Here is an 18,928-nt window from a genome sequence, read left to right as displayed (position 1 = left end):
AGAACAGAAGGGAGAGTGGCATTATTAACAAGGAACAAGTGGAGTTAAGCGCTAAACCTATGTGGGTTATTCAGAGCAAGACATGGTGGAGGCTTGATACTCCGTCTGCTGAGAGCCAGACAGACGCGCTTTCTATTTGTACTCTCCTAGGTGTCAGGAATAAGTGGAGCTTCGGGAACAGCAACGATAACTTAGGGGTCAGTATCAGGACTGGAAGACCCAAGGCAGTAGTGGTGGTAATCAAAACTCACCTGCTAGCCAAGAAGAGTGAGAGGAGAGTAAACAACCCATGGCAGTCACTACCAAGGAAGAGGAGAGTAAACAACCCATGGTAGTCACCACCAAGGAAGAAGAGAGTAAACAACCCATGGTAGTCACCACCAAGGAAGAAGAGAGTAAACAACCCATGGTAGTCACCACCAAGGAAGAGGAGAGTAAACAACTCATGGTAGTCACCACCAAGAAAGAGGAGAGTAAACAACCCATGGCAGTCACCACCAAGGAAGAGGAGAGTAAACAACCCATGGTAGTCACCACCAAGGAAGAGGAGAGTAAACAACCCATGGTAGTCACCACCAAGGAAGAGGAGAGTAAACAACCCATGGTAGTCACCACCAAGGAAGAGGAGAGTAAACAACCCATGGTAGTCACCACCAAGGAAGAGGAGAGTAAACAACCCATGGTAGTCACTATCAAGGAAGAGGAGAGTAAGCAACCCATGGCAGTCACTATCAAGGAAGAGGAGAGTAAACAACCCATGGCAGTCACTATCAAGGAAGAGGAGAGTAAACAACCCATGGCAGTCACTACCAAGGAAGAGGAGAGTAAACAACCCATGGCAGTCACTATCAAGGAAGAGGAGAGTAAGCAACCCATGGCAGTCACTATCAAGGAAGAGGAGAGTAAACAACCCATGGCAGTCACTACCAAGGAAGAGGAGAGTAAACAACCCATGGCAGTCACTATCAAGGAAGAGGAGAGTAAACAACCCATGGCAGTCACTACCAAGGAAGAGGAGAGTAAACAACCCATGGCAGTCACCACCAAGGAAGAGGAGAGTAAACAACCCATGGCAGTCACTATCAAGGAAGAGGAGAGTAAACAACCCATGGCAGTCACTATCAAGGAAGAGGAGAGTAAACAACCCATGGCAGTCACTATCAAGGAAGAGGAGAGTAAACAACCCATGGCAGTCACTACCAAGGAAGAGGAGAGTAAACAACCCATGGCAGTCACTATCAAGGAAGAGGAGAGTAAGCAACCCATGGCAGTCACTATCAAGGAAGAGGAGAGTAAACAACCCATGGCAGTCACTATCAAGGAAGAGGAGAGTAAACAACCCATGGCAGTCACCACCAAGGAAGAGGAGAGTAAACAACCCATGGCAGTCACTACCAAGGAAGAGGAGAGTAAACAACCCATGGCAGTCACTACCAAGGAAGAGGAGAGTAAACAACCCATGGCAGTCACCACCAAGGAAGAGGAGAGTAAACAACCCATGGCAGTCACTACCAAGGAAGAGGAGAGTAAACAACCCATGGCAGTCACTATCAAGGAAGAGGAGAGTAAACAACCCATGGCAGTCACTACCAAGGAAGAGGAGAGTAAACAACCCATGGCAGTCACTATCAAGGAAAAGGTGAGTAAACAAGTCATGGCAGTCACTATCAAGGAAGAGGAGAGTAAACAAGTCATGGCAGTCACTATCAAGGAAGAGGAGAGTAAACAAGTCATGGCAGTCACTATCAAGGAAGAGGAGAGTAAACAAGTCATGGCAGTCACTATCAAGGAAGAGGAGAGTAAACAAGTCATGGCAGTCACTATAAGGAAGAGAAGAGTCCAAAGGGACGAAGTCGAACTATGGATTATAGTATAATTTAACCACAAGGAGATTATGGGAGAAGTGGCAGTGGAAATGAACTAAGCTTTAGTCGATGGAGGATGACGTGGAGAGAGAGAGAGAGTAAGTAAGTAAGTAAGTAAGTTTATTCAGGTATACACAAATACAGTTACATAGAATTATCATACATAGCAGCATATGTGTAGAGAACCTAGGATAACCCAAAAAAGTCAGACAGAGTGACTTATTTCCAGAGAGAGAGAGAGAGAGAGAGAGAGAGAGAGAGAGAGAGAGAGAGAGAGAGAGAGAGAGAGAGAGAGAGAGAGAGAGAGAGAGAGAGAGAGAGAGAGAGAGAGAGAGAGAGAGAGAGAGAGAGAGAACTGTGCCAAAATTCTCAACAGTTCCACGTAAAAATATTGCTCCACCAAAGCCTTTGTTATCAGAGGAAAGTCGTCCGTACACGTCAGTCACGACAATGATGTTAAGTTGTATCTCACTGAGGAATTGTGTTGTGATAATGCTACAATGTGTAGGTATGTGGAGGCAGCGTATCTCAGCTACCTTGTAATACTTAGCAGGAGTGGATGAGTGTGGATGGTGGTGGCTGGTGTGCAACACTTAGCAGGAGTGGATGAGTGTGGATGGTGGTGGCAGGTGTGTAATACTTAACAGGAGTGGATGAGTGTGGATTGTGGTTACGGGTATCCAGCACTTACCTTAACATTAGTGGATGAGTGTAGTGGGTGAGAGACTGCTGGCATCATATATATAGACTAACTTCATCACTAGGTCAAGGCAGCTGCGAGGCTCCACCCTCCTGCTGAATAAAAAACAGTATCAATAGTGACAGCAGTGTTCAGTCTCGCCCAGGGATCACCAAGACTGTGTCACCTCCCTCACTCCTGGTAACTCTCAACTCACGCAAATAATGGGGGAAAATAACACTGTCATTCCATGATGTCAGTCCCTTTCAGAGGGGAAGCTTAACCCAAGAGAAGGGCTCTTGATCTAGGCAATAAGAGCTACTTTTCCTAACCTCGGATGGTACCTGTTTGCCTCTCACACGGCCACATGCACTGCATGACCCTCTGGTAGCCACTGCTTCCGCATCATTGGGCAACAAACTCATGACGAAAACTTTCAACGTTGTGAATAAAGCTTTTTATTTCCCAGAAGTCACGTAACTTAATATACGCAGGAAATACGAACTGATGATATGATAATTAATAATAACATAACTGGAGGGAGACTGGCAGTGTTGTCTACCAGAGGTGATAACTGTCTTTGACTGTGAAGTGAGGGTAAGACTTCCGCTCTGTACCCTTGGCCCTGATCACGCCTCTGCCAGCCCTGCTGCTCACTGTATCCTGGTGCTCACTATATCGAGGTGTAGCTATACTGGTCCTCACCATATCCAGTTGGTCACTATACTGGGTCTCACTATTTCCAAGTGGTCACTATACTGTTGCCTACTACATTCTGTAACTATGCTGGTATTCATTATACTGGTGTTCACTATACTTGTGATCACTATACACTATTATTCATTATATTCTCAGAATACCTATGATGATGTTCACAATACACTGGTGATCACTATATTAGTAGTCACTATACAGATGGTCACTATACACTGTAGTTCACTATTTTCTGAGAGGTAACTATACTGGTGGTAAGTACACAGGTGGTCACTATATATAGGTAGTCACTATATTCAGAGGCAAACTATACTGGTGATCCTTATACGCTGTAATTATCCGTGGTCACTTTGCTGTTGGTCACTGTACACTGGTGGTTACTACACGATGGTGGTCACTGTACACCGGTGGTCACTACACGCTGTTGGTCACCATACACTGTTGGTTACTACACGATGGTGGTCACTGTACGTTGGTGGTCTTTATATTCTGATGGGTCACTGTACTGGTTACAATAATCTGAGGGTAACTATGTAATGGTGATCACTACGTATTGGTGGTCACTATATCCTGTTGTTGCTATATCCTGGTCACTATATCCTGGATGTCACTATACGCTGGTGGTTAATATATTCTAATAATCACTATAACTTAGTGCTTGATATATTATGGTCACTATATCATGATAGTGTCTATCTCCTGGTGGTCACTATATCCTAATGATCACTCTATGCTGGTTATCACTATATTTTGGTGGTCACAATACTGGTGGTTACTATATCCTGGAAGTTGCTGTATAATAATGGTCACTATATCCTGGTGGCCACATTATGGTGACTACACTGTAACGGTAGTCATTATATCCTGGTGGTCACTATACGCTAGTATTTATACTTGTGGTCACTCTGTCCATGTGTTCACTATACCCTAACAGATACTGTATTTTGTTCACTATATCCGGGAGTCATAATAATCTTAACTTTTTCAACTTACTCAAACGTTCTTTAATAATAATAATAATAATAATAATAATAATAATAATAATAATAATAATAATAATAATAATAATAATAATAATAATAATAATAATAATAATAATAATAATAATAATAATAATAATAATAACAGTTATAATTATAATAATAATAATAATAATAATAATAATAATAATAATAATAATAATAATATTATTAATTATAATAATAATAATAATAATAACAATAATAATTCTCTGAACCATACTTCAAACATCGACACCATGCCTAACCCTTCTAGGGTAGGGTAGGTGCCTGAGCCCGAGCCTTTAGCTCATAAGGCTGTCATTCCCATTTGCCCCCTTGAGGTGGGGATGGCAGACCAGAGAGGCCTAGCTTGTGGCTAGGCCTGGGGACAGTTGGTCCCAAAGATGAGGAGGTACTTGTGTCTCCTCTCATGGGAGACTTAGGTCTCAGACACTCCCTAAAGAGGGAGCCAAGGCCGGGCCACCACTTGGAAAAGGCCCGGGCCGGGAGAATACCGGCTAATCTTTAATAATAATAATAATAATAACATACTTCAAAGACTGCAATAGAATATCACTTTGTTACTCACAATCAAAGACACTGTTTATCTCCACATGTCATTGTTTATTCTGAAAATGTGACATTTCATTACATGCAGAAAGCCGATGGTTATGCTGAGTATTTCGGGCAGGCTTAAGCCTAACTTAGGACTACAAGAGCAATAAACATTACATATATGTATTTAAGGTCGTCAAACGTACGCAAATAAGTTATCTGATCAATGTATATGTAAGTAGACATAATTCCTACAGCAGCAGTGGCTGCAGTACCTACGTCGTCCAGTTAGTAAGAATCGTTGTGAATTAAGTCACTTTGCCCGATTTTGGGGGGATTTCATGGGTAGTTTACATATAATAATAATAATAATAATAATAATAATAATAATAATAATAATAATAATAATAATAATATCTTTATTTTTGCATGTACAAGGTATACAGGCCTAACTGACATCAATGACATACTACTATATAGAAAGCCGTTTGTTATGCAGAGCATTTCGGGCAAATTAGGTCAGTTTTATCCCAGGTTGCGACCCACACCAGTCGACTAACACCCAGGTACCCATTTTATTGATGGGTGAACATAGACAACCGGTGTAAAGAAACATGCCCAATATTTCCATCCTTTGGCCGGAAATCGAACCCGGACCCTCACTGTGTGAATCGAGAGCTTTTGCCACCTGACCGAGAATGTCATCATCCTCCAGGACAACGCAAGAGTTCACAAAGCATTGTTCAACGTCACTGGTGATGGGGAAGGGCTCGAATACCCACCTAATTACCCTGACATTAGCCACAGTGATTAGGATTTAATTACACAGGTCAAGCAGTCATTGCTAAGGGTAGGTTTTTGCTCCTGATAGGACAGTCATTGTTGAGCATCGACCTGACTAGGTTAAGGCACTGGCTTAAGCCGGTGGGAGAATTGGACCTGCCTCGCATGAGCCAGTAGACCTGCTTCAGTGTTTCTTCTTTCTTATGTTCTTAGTAAGTAAGTCTATTTAGACACAGGTATACATAAGTACAATTATCATATACAATGTAAATTACTTACGAGAACCCAAAAAGTCACAGTGACTTATTTTCTTCAGGGTTCAAGTCCAGATGGTATTCGTTGTCTCCCTCGTTTACAAAATTTTTTTGCATCATGAAAACAGTTGCTATGAATTATAAAATAACCTTCGTATATATCAATTTCAACTTACAAGAGTTGGCCACCTACTTTTATTTCTCAACAAACACAGAAAACGGAGTGTAAGAAAATTTATGAAACTAATTTTCTTTCTTTCTTCAAGGGATACTAATATAAAATAATCTATCTGCACCTTTAAAAAATAATTCCTTCGTATATGTATGTACAAAAACGAGGTTAGCTTGTTCCCTAAAATTTATGTAAAACAACTCAGCTGAATTCAAGTAACCTACATACTAATATTTATTTATTTTTTTTTTTTTTTTGGGGGGGGGACTAAAACGTGCAAGTCACTACCCTCTCGTATATTATAATATTGTATATTATATTTACCGACAAGTACTAACCCCGTAGGTGTCATACAGTGCTTATTAAATGGAAAAAAAATATGTTTGCTCTTAGTGGATTAAGAGTCCATGAAGGGTACAAATATTTATACAACCATGAACAAGTGATATTATATCAATAACAAACTACGGCTATTGGGGGATCGAACCCGTGTTTTTTCAGCTCGCCTTCTGGGAGGCAAGTCCAAACTAACGACGTTCTAACCACTACACTATCAATGATTTTCGATTTGCTCCCCAAGAGGTGGGCTAGAACAACACGGGTTCGATCCCCGGCTCGCCTCAGTTTGATACATATATCCAGTACAATCGAAGACAGGCTTGTCTTGCTCATGTATCTATATTTATATGCAAAATTCGCAATCTATACAAGATGCAAAATAACCACGGGAGGTGATGTCAAGAAGATCAACCGACCCAGAAATAGCTAAACTCCTTACGATTCATAACCAAACGATCACCAAACTAACTCAAGAAATGCAGGAACTAAAAGCTAGCAATGCAGATTACCTCAACAAGATCACTGCTCTAGAACATAAACTAGACACACTGGAACAACAAAGCAACACCCACACCCAGTCCCTAGACACCATCAACACACTAAAAGACCAAGTCACCCTACTTACTACCAACATTACAGAGGAAAGATCAAGAGTGGACCAACAACTTGCCAATGTCATAACCAACTTCCAAGACCATAATGACCAACAACAGCTATCTGACGCTGTTGTAGTTAACAGCAAACATCTCCCACCCACAGTCACCCAAGAGACCTGCATGGAGACCACCCTGCAGCTTATCAAGGACCACCTTCGCCTTAACATACGTAGTGACGACCTAAAGGATTGCAAACTGATGGGCTACCAAGCAGGTAAAAAAACAGTGCTGTTAAAATTCCAAACTAGCCTACAAAGAAACAACCTACTAAAAACATCTATTTCTATGAAAACTGATGTTTACGTCAATGAGTGTCTTACCAAAATAAGACAAAACCTTCTTTATCGGCTAAGAAAATTAGGCTATGCCCAAAAAATCCACCAGTGCTTTGTGAGGGATGGAAAAATCGCAGTTAGGAAACAGCCCACTGGGAAGAGATACTTCATCTCTACAGAACATGACCTTAAAGCATTCCTAAGTGAGGCTGGACTAACAGAATCAGAGTAAAGTGCAGATAATACCCACAGTCCACAGTTAGTGTTATATTGTCATAAATTTGTGCCCCCCTAAAATTCTAGTACCCCAACTACTTTTGATTGCCATTGTTGTATTCAACGACCATTCTACCTCATAGTCTTAATTGTGTTTAATATCTACAGAATCTATCTCCTTTTTTTACAACTTACCGCATCACTGTTCCATCTTATTTTATTATAAACTAGCCATAACTTGTCCTCAATAACTCTACCTCACTTTAAGAAATACTCAATTGCCCAATTTTATTCTAAAATCCCTATTATTGCCCAATTTTGCTTTAAACTATATTGATCAAACTTATTGTAAACTTCTTTTATTGACCATTTTATTCTATACTTTTTTAAACTAGTATTTTCAACTACAACTTTTATATTATCCTGTCTACCATCTTACTAGCATATTATAACCAAGTCATTGCCATTTTTATTTTTATCATTTTTTTTATTATTATTATTCTTTTGCTACCTTAACTTGTATATTTTATCTTGTCAATTTAAATCTAGTTATACTCTAATTCTTGTAAACAACTTATATAAGACCTTAGTGCAATTACAATTGAGAGTCTTGTGCCTTTTTTATATTATTAGATTAAACTCAGTTGTACTATAGTCAATACCAAATTCATTATATTAGACCATAGTGCAATTACTAGTGAAAGACTGGTGCTATTTTTAATTTGTATTTTTATATTATTAGATTAAATCTAGTTGTACTATAGCTCATTCTAGCTCAAAACATAGACTCTACAACAGTCATTATATTAGACCTTAGTGCAATTACAAGTGAGAGTCTTGTTCTATTTTAAATTTGCATTTTTATATTACTACTAGTTTATACCTAGTTGTACTTTAGTTCATTCCAGCACAACACATAGACAACATCAACTTCATTATGTGTAGTAGTGACTATACTCTATATGACCAAAATACTCTAGCTATAAACTTATCCAAACTTCCCACCACTACAGATATCAGTACTAGAACTCAACAGACAACCCAGGATATAAATAACCATAATTTAAACCTAGAAGATGATTGATCACGTTGACCCTGATCTAAACCTCCATAATCTGACACCCAATCAAAACCTATTGGAAAGTAACTGCCTTTATTACACAGCATCACAAGCCAGCACTATCCTAAACAATGCTAAAAGTCTATCAGTACTTAACTACAACATCAGGTCCTTAAGCAAACACTATGATGACCTCCTGGCACTCCTTGAATCACTAAAGACACCCTTCTCCTGCATTATTCTTACTGAGACCTGGCTTAAGCAGGACACAATCGATATCTTTTTTTTTTTTTTTTTTTTTTTTTTTTTTTTTTTTTTTATTTTATTTAAAACATGACATTACAAAATATAATATGTAAAACTCATTTAAGTCGATAATTAACATAATCCTCCCTACATCTAATATTACACACCACACTTACAACTCCGTGTGGGTACACCCCCCCCCCTCCCTGCTCCCTCATCCTATCACTTAACCCAAACCTGTTGGAGCTACCCAACAGAATTACATGATATGAACAACACTGTTATATACACATCCCTCGAAATGGTACTTAATAATCGACTACAGACCATACAATGCATTGCACTGAACATATTATACAGACATATTACCCCCCCCCTCCGTGGTTATCCAACCACCCCACTATTTACAACCTAACATACTATAAACAATGACGTTGCCTAATCGAAAGTCACACAGCAATGATTCAACGTTAATTTATGTAATTGTCCTAATGGTTCAGTTACATAACAATATGTATTACATAACAATGGTGATATAGAAAAGTCACAAAGACATACAAAATTACTACAAAACCATAAGAATAAACTTAGTCTCAAAATCCAACACATGTAAGCCTTTACACATTTAAACATGCAATTCCAGTGTTAAAACAATAACACAGCTTCAACTATGACATTCAAGCTCTATACAGCTTTATATGGACATTACATAGTACTATTGACAACAGTACAATACAACATAAAATATAACCATGACATAAGTAACACATAAAGACTGTGCCTAGCACGCACCTAACCACAAAAACCTATAACACCACTGTTGCCCAACTTTATTACACTATCTGACGTGCATTAACCTCTTTACTCTCAAAACAAAACTGAATTGCAGAACACCAGTGACGAACAATTATGCACAGACATTAATACAAACATATCACATCATATCTCTGGACACCGTGCATGATCACAGCATCAACACTATGCAGTGCAAGGCACCTAGAAAACAAGTTGGAGCAAATACGTGCAATTATTATAGCAAATCTCCAAATTACAATGTCATTACCGTAAATCAATATTACCACACACAATATGTATAATAAGTATAAAGTCCATTTACACAAAAACTGGCCAGCTCCACAGGTGCAAGCACCCGTGGTCCACATATTATTCACTCATGCATCACTCATCCAACACTCTCGCAAAACTTTTGTTATCCATTACCAGGGAGGCCACCCTGTTTTCACCCCTGACTTCCCTACCCCAGCAACACTTTCCAATCATACCCTCCCCTCCCTCGTATATTACAAGTCTAATAAAACCTGTAACGTAAGTTGCCTATATCCCTCTGAAAAATCCTTCACCCACCTCCTCCCATAAATTTCCTTATTTCTACATACCGTTTTATAGAACGTTAACGCTAACACCCTCCTCTTCACCTCAGTAACCTGTTTGCCCCGCAATCCCCACACTATATAGATATAATCTGCCATAATGTACCCCACAGCTCTGATTACACTTTCTTCCCAACCCCCCACGTCGAGACTTAATGCTCTCAATACAGAAATTCCTTTACCTCCTATCCTATTTATCACCCTATTTAACCACCCCTTGACACTCCTCAGTCCATCACAAAAATATACTACATGAAAAGCCGACTCCTCCCCACCACATATCCCACACTCCCCCCCCCCCGTCAACGACTCGTCTATCCCGTAGAACCACACCCGACGGTAAAATGCCATGCAGAAAACGATACATTACATCCCGAACACGAGGTTGCAACCTCATCCTACTCAACCTATTCCATATACTTCCCCATGCATACATGGGGAAAATTCCCTCTACAGGCGCTACAACCCTCCCGGCTAACAATCTACACAACCTACCTATTTTAACCTTTGCTGGCTCTCGATCCCACGCCAGAGCCCTCAACACAGTTTCACACTCATGCAACTCAACTCCTGTATACATCCGTTGCAATCTGTTATGGATCCTGGCCAAACCCCCCCCACCCACACTTTCCCTCATCACCTCCCTTTTAATGAAGACACATTTGACCCTCCGCTTTAAGTCCAGCAATCCCAGCCCCCCCTTACTTACAGGTAACATTACCACATCCCTCTTAATCCAATCACAGCTCGAACCCCACAAGAATTTAAAAACCTTCCTAAGTATGTTCGTTATTGCCGGCCCAGTTAATGGGAACACGGCTGCCACGTGCCATACTTTGCTATACAGTAAGATATTAACAACAATGGCACGCTGCACAAGGGTCAAATGATAAGGTCACAATGCACCCAAGCGTCCCTGAATCCTTTCTACCATCCTAAGCGAGTTTTCCATGCGTGCCACAGGTAGATCGTCTGCATAAATAAGACCGCAGATTTTTAACGAATGCACCTGCCTCCTCACAACTGCACTACCCCAATCAACCCTACCCGCCCAAGCTCCTAACCCCATGACCATGGATTTATCTGAATTTACCCTCATACCAGTTGCCCCTGCGAACATTTGTACTACCCCGTCTAATGTGTCCATTGACATCCCCTCCCTGATCAGAACAGTTGTATCATCCACATACCCAATTAAAACTGGCCAAACCCTCGCAACCTCACACCCTGGTCCCTCTACGTGACACATACGCTGCTCCATCAATCTATAAAAGGGGTCCTGTACGCACGCAAACAATAATTGTGACATAGGACACCCCTGCCTAAGTCCCCTACCCATTACAATCTTCCCACCCAATCGACCATTAATCTGTACCCTCGCCATTGCACCTCCATACAACGCCTCAACCCAGCCCACTATTTCTTCCCCAAACCCCTGACCCCTGAGGATGGCTTTCAATGCTTTCCGATCCACTCTATCGTATGCCCCTTGCCAATCGAGCGCCACCAAACCTCCCTCCCTCCCCCCCCCTTTTGCCTCCACGAAATCCCTAAGTAACCCATGCCCCTCCACCATAGACCTCCCTGGCAAACCAAACTGAGTTTTTGATACTACCCGCCCTACCACACACTTGACCCGATTTCCCAAAATCTTTGCAAACAATTTATAATCTGCGCATAACAACGAGATCGCCCGGTAATCCCGAAGCGTATGCTGCCCCTTACCCTTCGGTACCAATACAACGACAGCCGTTGCCTGCTTCTCACCCAGCTCACCTCTCTCCTTCATGCAATTTAATAACCTAACCAGAAAATGCCTCAATAATTCCCAATGCTGCTGATAAAACTCTGCCGGGAGTCCATCAATTCCCGGTGCTTTGCCCTTTCGCATTCCACTTAAAGCCCTCCATATTTCCCCCTCAGTTATTTCCCCACCCAGTGCTTCCCTATCACTGTTACGCAACTGACATACCACACTCCCACACACCTGTTCTAAAACCCCATCCTCTACCCCTTCTCGTTGCCAGTACTTCTCATACCACTTGTCAGCAAACGCCCCCATTCCTTCCGTAGCTTGTATGACCTGCCCCTCCCTGTACCCTCCTATCGATTCATGAACCTCCAACCATGGAATAGTCATTGCCTGCTGTCTTTGTTTCTGCCTACGCAATACGCACGATGAAGGTCTATCGCCCCATAACACCTCTTCCACCCCCGCCTGTACCCTCACCGCTTGGAACCTCTCATCCTGTACCTCACGCAGCCTCCCTTTAATTGCCATAATTTCGTCCATTGGATAAGTGCCCGCCACCGCCCCCCTCGCATAGCAACCCCGTAATCTATCCTCCAAATAGTTAGCAAGCCCATATTTTAAAGAATTGATACGTTTCCCTTCCTTTACGTAATAGTGCTTAATCCGTTCTTTAGCCACACCATCCCACCACATCACCACATCCTCTACCCCTTCTATCTCTGCACGTAACCCCTCCCACAGCGTTGCAAATCCCTCTATCCCCTCCTCATCACCTAACACACTTGTATTTAATTTCCAATATCCCCTAGATATACCTGCTAGTGACTCCCACGCCACCTCTGCTACTACCGCCCGATGATCCGAATAAGCTACTTCTATTGTACGGAAAAATGTCAACCCAACCCCTTGAGATATATACAGCCTATCCAACCTAGCAGCGTAACCCCATCTTACAAAAGTGTGCTCTACCTCCCACGCCCCTCCTCCAACCGCATCCCGCAACTGAATATCCCTCAAAAGATCGCGCAAGGCCGCCGACACGTGCCCCGCCCCTTTTGGTTCCACGTCAGCCCTCCTAATAACGCAGTTCCAGTCGCCACCAACGACGGCCACTGCAGGTAAACCACGTAAGAAGAAAACTAGTTCTTCACATACAAAATCCCTTTTTACCCTCACATCATTTTCCGCTGGTGCATACACACATACAAAAGATACCCGCTGTCCCATCCACCACCCATCCACGCGCAATACTCTTCCCCCTCCCCCCCCCTCACTTCTTAGCAACACAAACGGGCTTGCCTCCCTGATCAATATACCCACACCACCTTTCAGACGTGCAGATGGCAGAGTCATGACCTGAAACCCCTCCACCTCGAGCACTCTTCCCTCCTTGAAATTGTGTTCTTGCAGGAACACTACATCCACCCTGTATTTATACAGAAACATTCGAAACCATTCCTTCTTCACACTATTACACAGTCCATTTACGTTCACAGTCATACACCTAAGGCCTCTTTATAGTTTCCAACCCTTCCTCCTCTCTTCATTCATCCCAGGGCCTCCTGCCCCAGAGCCAGCACAAGGCTTCACACCATCAACCCCTCCCCCTTTTTTGCGATGCCTCTTATCGTGACTGCTTCGACGTTGCTCTTCCTTCCTCCCAGACCTCTGCGCCGGCGTCAGGACATCATCTGAGTCTGACGCCGCCGCTCTCTTCCTCGTGATGCCCTCTACATCCATGTTATCTTCTGAGGTTCCCTCACGATGAACCTCAACCTCCACCACGCCCCGTTCCACAGCACACGGCGACAACTCTCTCTTACTAGTTGGCCCGTCAACCCTGCTATGTTTTTTATCCTTACATTCCTCTACAGGCACCGCCGTGTCTCTCACCAGCTCAGGAACAACATCCTCTGCAGGCGGTGTCAATGTCCTTAACACCTCCTGAAGCTCTTCCTCTAGAGCCTGCACCTCCTCCTGCACTTGCACTTCTGTACTTGTCCTTTGTGTAGTAACAGATCCTTTTACATCACAGCTTACCTCACACATGCCATTCTCCTCTTTGGAATCCTCCACCTCTTCACTCCACAAGCGCCCAGGCCCTTGCTTGCGCACTGGGCGCTCAACAGCTATCACGCTGGTAACTGGTGCTTCACCAGTTTGCGCTGGCGCCCTCCTCAGCTTCACGCACTCTGCCGCCATATGGTCGTACGCCCCACATATTCTGCACGTACGTCTCTGTCCGGCATACGATACCATAACTTGCGTCCTGAAGTCCTCCAACACGACGTAAGACGGTATGGGATGTCTCAGAGTCATCTTCAGGGAAAAGGTACCCTCCGGACGTCCCATGTAAGCACCTGCCGTCCACTTGCCCTTTTGTGCCAGATGTACGGTTCCATATGTCTCAAAAACACTCCTTATGTCAGCCTCATCTGCCTCAAATGGGACATTACGTATCTTAACCCACGTAAAGTGGCGAGATACGTCGATCAAACGCACCTTCACAGCTGGAGTAGCGTCAAGACTCACGTCTTGGAACCTCGTCACCAAAGACTCATACACGGACGTGGAATTCAGTTTGAAGAAGATTCTATAAGCCCCATTCAGGGCTACACCATACACCTCATCGTCCTGGATTCCATAGGTCTCCCTAATGATTGTCGGGAGTAAGACTTGCACTGAAGAGGGTGAAATCGCCCCACGAAGCAGCTCAATACCAATGGTATTTACGCGCCTCCTCACACTCAGCGCCATGTTGATACAAGGTAGCTCGCCTGAACAGCAGAGGGGTGCAGCGCACAACCTCACTCGACCGTGGTCAGGCAGCCAACTAGATACCAAGTTGGGGGTGGTATTGCAATCTATTACTCTAACCAATTATCTTGTATTAGCACCACTTGCTTTAGTGATGAATATGGGGAATACATTTTTGCTAATTTTACTGTAAAAAACCTTAAGACACCTATAACAATCGGTGCCATTTACCAGATATCTCACACAAACATCCCAAATTTCAGTGAGAAATTAAAGTCACTAATAACAAACAGACAAATGAATAAGTACCACCTTCTCTTAGCTGAAGACTTCAACATCAACCTTGGCTTACTAGATGATCAGCCTGTAACTGATTTCATCAACAATATGAACAACACACTTCTCATACCGACAATAACTAAACCAACCAGGCTCACTGAGACAAGTGCAACCATAATAGACCACATATGGACCAATATACTAGCCCCCCTTAAATCAGGGATAATCAAAGATAGCACTACAGACCACTACCCTACCTTCCTCCTGACAAACATTAGTAAACCACCACTTGAATACAACAAAGTCTCATTTAGACTCCATAACGAGGCCTCAGTAAGGAAGTTCACAGCTGACCTAGAGACTGTTGATTGGCCTACAGAATTCTCCAAGGCCAATGGTATTGATGACTGGACAGACATTTTTCTTAACAAATTACTTAGACTATACAACAAACATTGTCCTATAAAAACAAAACAGATCACAAACAAACGGCTTGGTTGCCCATTGCTAACCAGCACCATTCTGAAATCCATTGACAAGAAACACCAATATGAAAAGCAATATAGACAGGGCTTAATACACAAAGATATTCTTAAACACTATTCATCAATTCTCACCAAAGTAATAAAGAAAGCCAAACAAGGACCATAACATTGTATCAATCGCATCTGCTAGAAAAATGACAGGATGGATAATGAGAACCTTCAAAACTAGGGAGGCCAAGCCCATGATGACACTCTTCAGGTCACTTGTTCTATCTAGGCTGGAATATTGCTGCACTCTAACAGCACCTTTCAAGGCAGGTGAAATTGCCGACCTAGAAAATGTACAGAGAACTTTCACGGAGCGCATAACGGAGATAAAACACCTCAATTACTGGGAGCGCTTGAGGTTTCTAAACCTGTATTCCCTGGAACGCAGGAGGGAGAGATACATGATTATATACACCTGGAAAATCCTAGAGGGACTAGTACCGAACTTGCACACGAAAATCACTCACTACGAAAGCAAAAGACTTGGCAGACGATGCACCATCCCCCCAATGAAAAGCAGGGGTGTCACTAGCACGTTAAGAGACCATACAATAAGTGTCAGGGGCCCGAGACTGTTCAACTGCCTCCCAGCACACATAAGGGGGATTACCAACAGACCCCTGGCAGTCTTCAAGCTGGCACTGGACAAGCACCTAAAGTCAGTTCCTGATCAGCCAGGCTGTGGCTCGTACGTTGGTTTGCGTGCAGCCAGCAGCAACAGCCTGGTTGATCAGGCGCTGATCCACCAGGAGGCCTGGTCACAGACCGGGCCGCGGGGGCGTTGATCCCCGAAACTCTCTCCAGGTAAACTCCAGGTAAACTCCAGTAGATTCACAGACACTAGAGGAGATATAAAAAAGACCTGGAAAACACTCTCTCAGAATCTAGGGACCCACAAACTGAATAAAAACAAGAATATTGTCCTAACTAAACCTAATGAAACACCACTACATCTTGCACCAACTGAGCCCTCGGAAGTCACCGAGATTATAGTCACTTAAAAACAACTCAGGGAATCTGTCTAATGTCCCACCATTACTGTACAAGCGAGCGGCCCATATCCTTTCGCATGCTATTTCATTACTTTTTAACAAGTCACTAGAAACTAGCACCTTCCCGAAACTACTCAAGATGGCAAGGGTTACACCAATACATAAAGGTGGTGACCCTACAGACTTAAACAACTATAGGCCAATATCGAACTTACCATTGCTATCAAAAATCTTTGAGAAACTCGTGAACAGGAGACTATATTCATTTATAAAAGCACAAAACATACTCAACCCCTGCCAATTTGGATTCAGGAAAAATAAAAGCACTAATGATGCAATCATAAAAATGCTAGATCTGCTTTACACAGCATTGGAATATAAGGAATATCCACTAGGAATTTTTATTGACCTAAGAAAAGCTTTTGACACAGTAGACCACGACATCCTACTCCACAAACTTGACCATTACGGTATAAGAGGCCATGCGCTTGCTTATTTCAAATCTTACCTTACTAATAGGTATCAGTATGTCACCATTAAAGACACAGCATCAACAACATGGCCACTTGATACTGGAGTTCCGCAGGGAAGTGTCCTTGGTCCCCTGCTCTTCCTCATATACATCAATGATCTTCCAAACGTATCCCAACACCTGAAACCCATTCTCTTTGCTGACGACACGACTTATGTCATCTCTCACCCTAATCTTGCCACCCTCAACACAATTGTTAACGAGGAGCTGATCAAAATATCGACTTGGATGACAGCCAATAACTTACACTTAACACTGACAAAACCTACTATATTATGTTTGGTAGCAGAGCAGGAGATGCACAAATTAACATTAAGATCGACAACACTCTAATTACCAGACATAATGAGGGCAAATTCCTAGGCCTATACCTTGACAACAACCTGAATTTCAGCACCCATATCCAACACATAACCAAAAAAGTATCCAAAACGGTTGGGATCCTCTCCAAGATACGATACTACGTGCCGCAAAATGCCCTTCTCACACTATACCACTCACTTATTTATCCATACCTCACCTATGCTATTTGTGCTTGGGGATCAACTGCAGCAACACACCTAAAGCCAATAATAACCCAACAAAAAGCTACAGTAAGAATAATCACTAAATCCCATCCCTGGCAACACACCCCCCCACTCTTCATAGATCTAAACTTACTCCCTGTTCAGTACATCCACACTTACTACTGTGCAATCTACATCTACAGAACCTTAAACTCCAATATCAACCTTGACCTAAAACGCTTTCTTGATAGTTGTGACAGAACCCACAGGCATAACACCAGACACAAACATCTCTACGACATTCCCCGTGTCCGACTAAACCTTTACAAAAATTCAATGTATGTCAAAGGCCCTAAAATCTGGAACACCCTACCTGACAACTCTAGAACTGCAGACACATTCATCACCTTCAAAACTACCATTAGAAAACATCTTATCTCCCTGATACACCCCATCAACTAACTACACGAATACCACCTGGTGGTTTACACTTACACTCACTCACCCATTTGACCATAAACAGAAATATTAATCTCAATCTTAAAATAATGAATCCTATGATACTCCAATACTGAAACTATGTACTGTGCCAAAACAAAAGCATTCACATTGCTAAACTCACAAACTAGTATTTAGTCACTTAGCCATAATACCAACTTACCTCATAATTTGTAATATTTTAAAATAAAGAATTAAACTAAATCTGCCCGAAATGCCTAGCCATGCTAGGCGTTCTAGTGGTACACTCTGTAATCATTATTTAACTACATGTAAACCACACAACAACCAAATTCTGTAAATTCAACATTGTAATCTTTATAGAGAATAAACTTTGAATTGAATTGAATTGAATTGAAGTTGAATGATAGCTTTAGGCCTTTCATGTTGCAATCAACAGGTCATCAGGAGCATGCAATGTTGCAGAAAAGAGGAGGAGGTCCAAGAAAATACGATCGCAGGGAGTTCCTTCGCAGCAAATGAGTTCCCCGTGCTCATATTTGCTTGGACCTCCTCCTCTTTTCGGCAACATCGAGATCATTAAGATCGACAACATTCTAATTGCCAGACATAATGAGGGCAAATTCCTTGGCCTATACCTCAACAACAACCTAAATTTCAGCACCCATATCCAACACATAACAAAAAAAAGTATCCAAAACGGTGGGGATCCTCTCCAAGATACGATACTACGTACCGCAAACTGCCCTTATCACACTATACCATTCACTTATATATCCATACCTCACCTATGCTATCTGTGCTTGGGGTTCATCTGCAGCAACACACCTAAAGCCAATAATAAGCCAACAAAAAGCCGCAGTAAGAATAGTCAAGGACAAGATAAAACCAATATTACAAACTAGTAATAC

The 18,928-nt window shown here is 42.3% G+C and overlaps 1 protein-coding gene across 1 annotated transcript in view; it reads right to left on the bottom strand.

Moving 5' to 3' along the window:
• Positions 1-18,928, bottom strand: part of LOC128690634 (golgin subfamily A member 6-like protein 7) — a 70,101-nt gene that overhangs the window by 35,129 nt on the left and 16,044 nt on the right. The window contains exon 2 of the mRNA XM_070089608.1: positions 2,557-2,660. Within this exon, the coding sequence (XP_069945709.1) occupies positions 2,557-2,604 (48 nt within the window). The 5' untranslated portion in view covers positions 2,605-2,660. The remainder of the gene's footprint in view (positions 1-2,556; positions 2,661-18,928) is intronic.

Source organism: Cherax quadricarinatus, chromosome 29 (genome assembly GCF_038502225.1).
Source record: "Cherax quadricarinatus isolate ZL_2023a chromosome 29, ASM3850222v1, whole genome shotgun sequence".
Taxonomy (NCBI): Eukaryota; Metazoa; Arthropoda; class Malacostraca; order Decapoda; family Parastacidae; genus Cherax; species Cherax quadricarinatus.
This window is presented reverse-complemented; position numbering and strand designations above follow the sequence as displayed.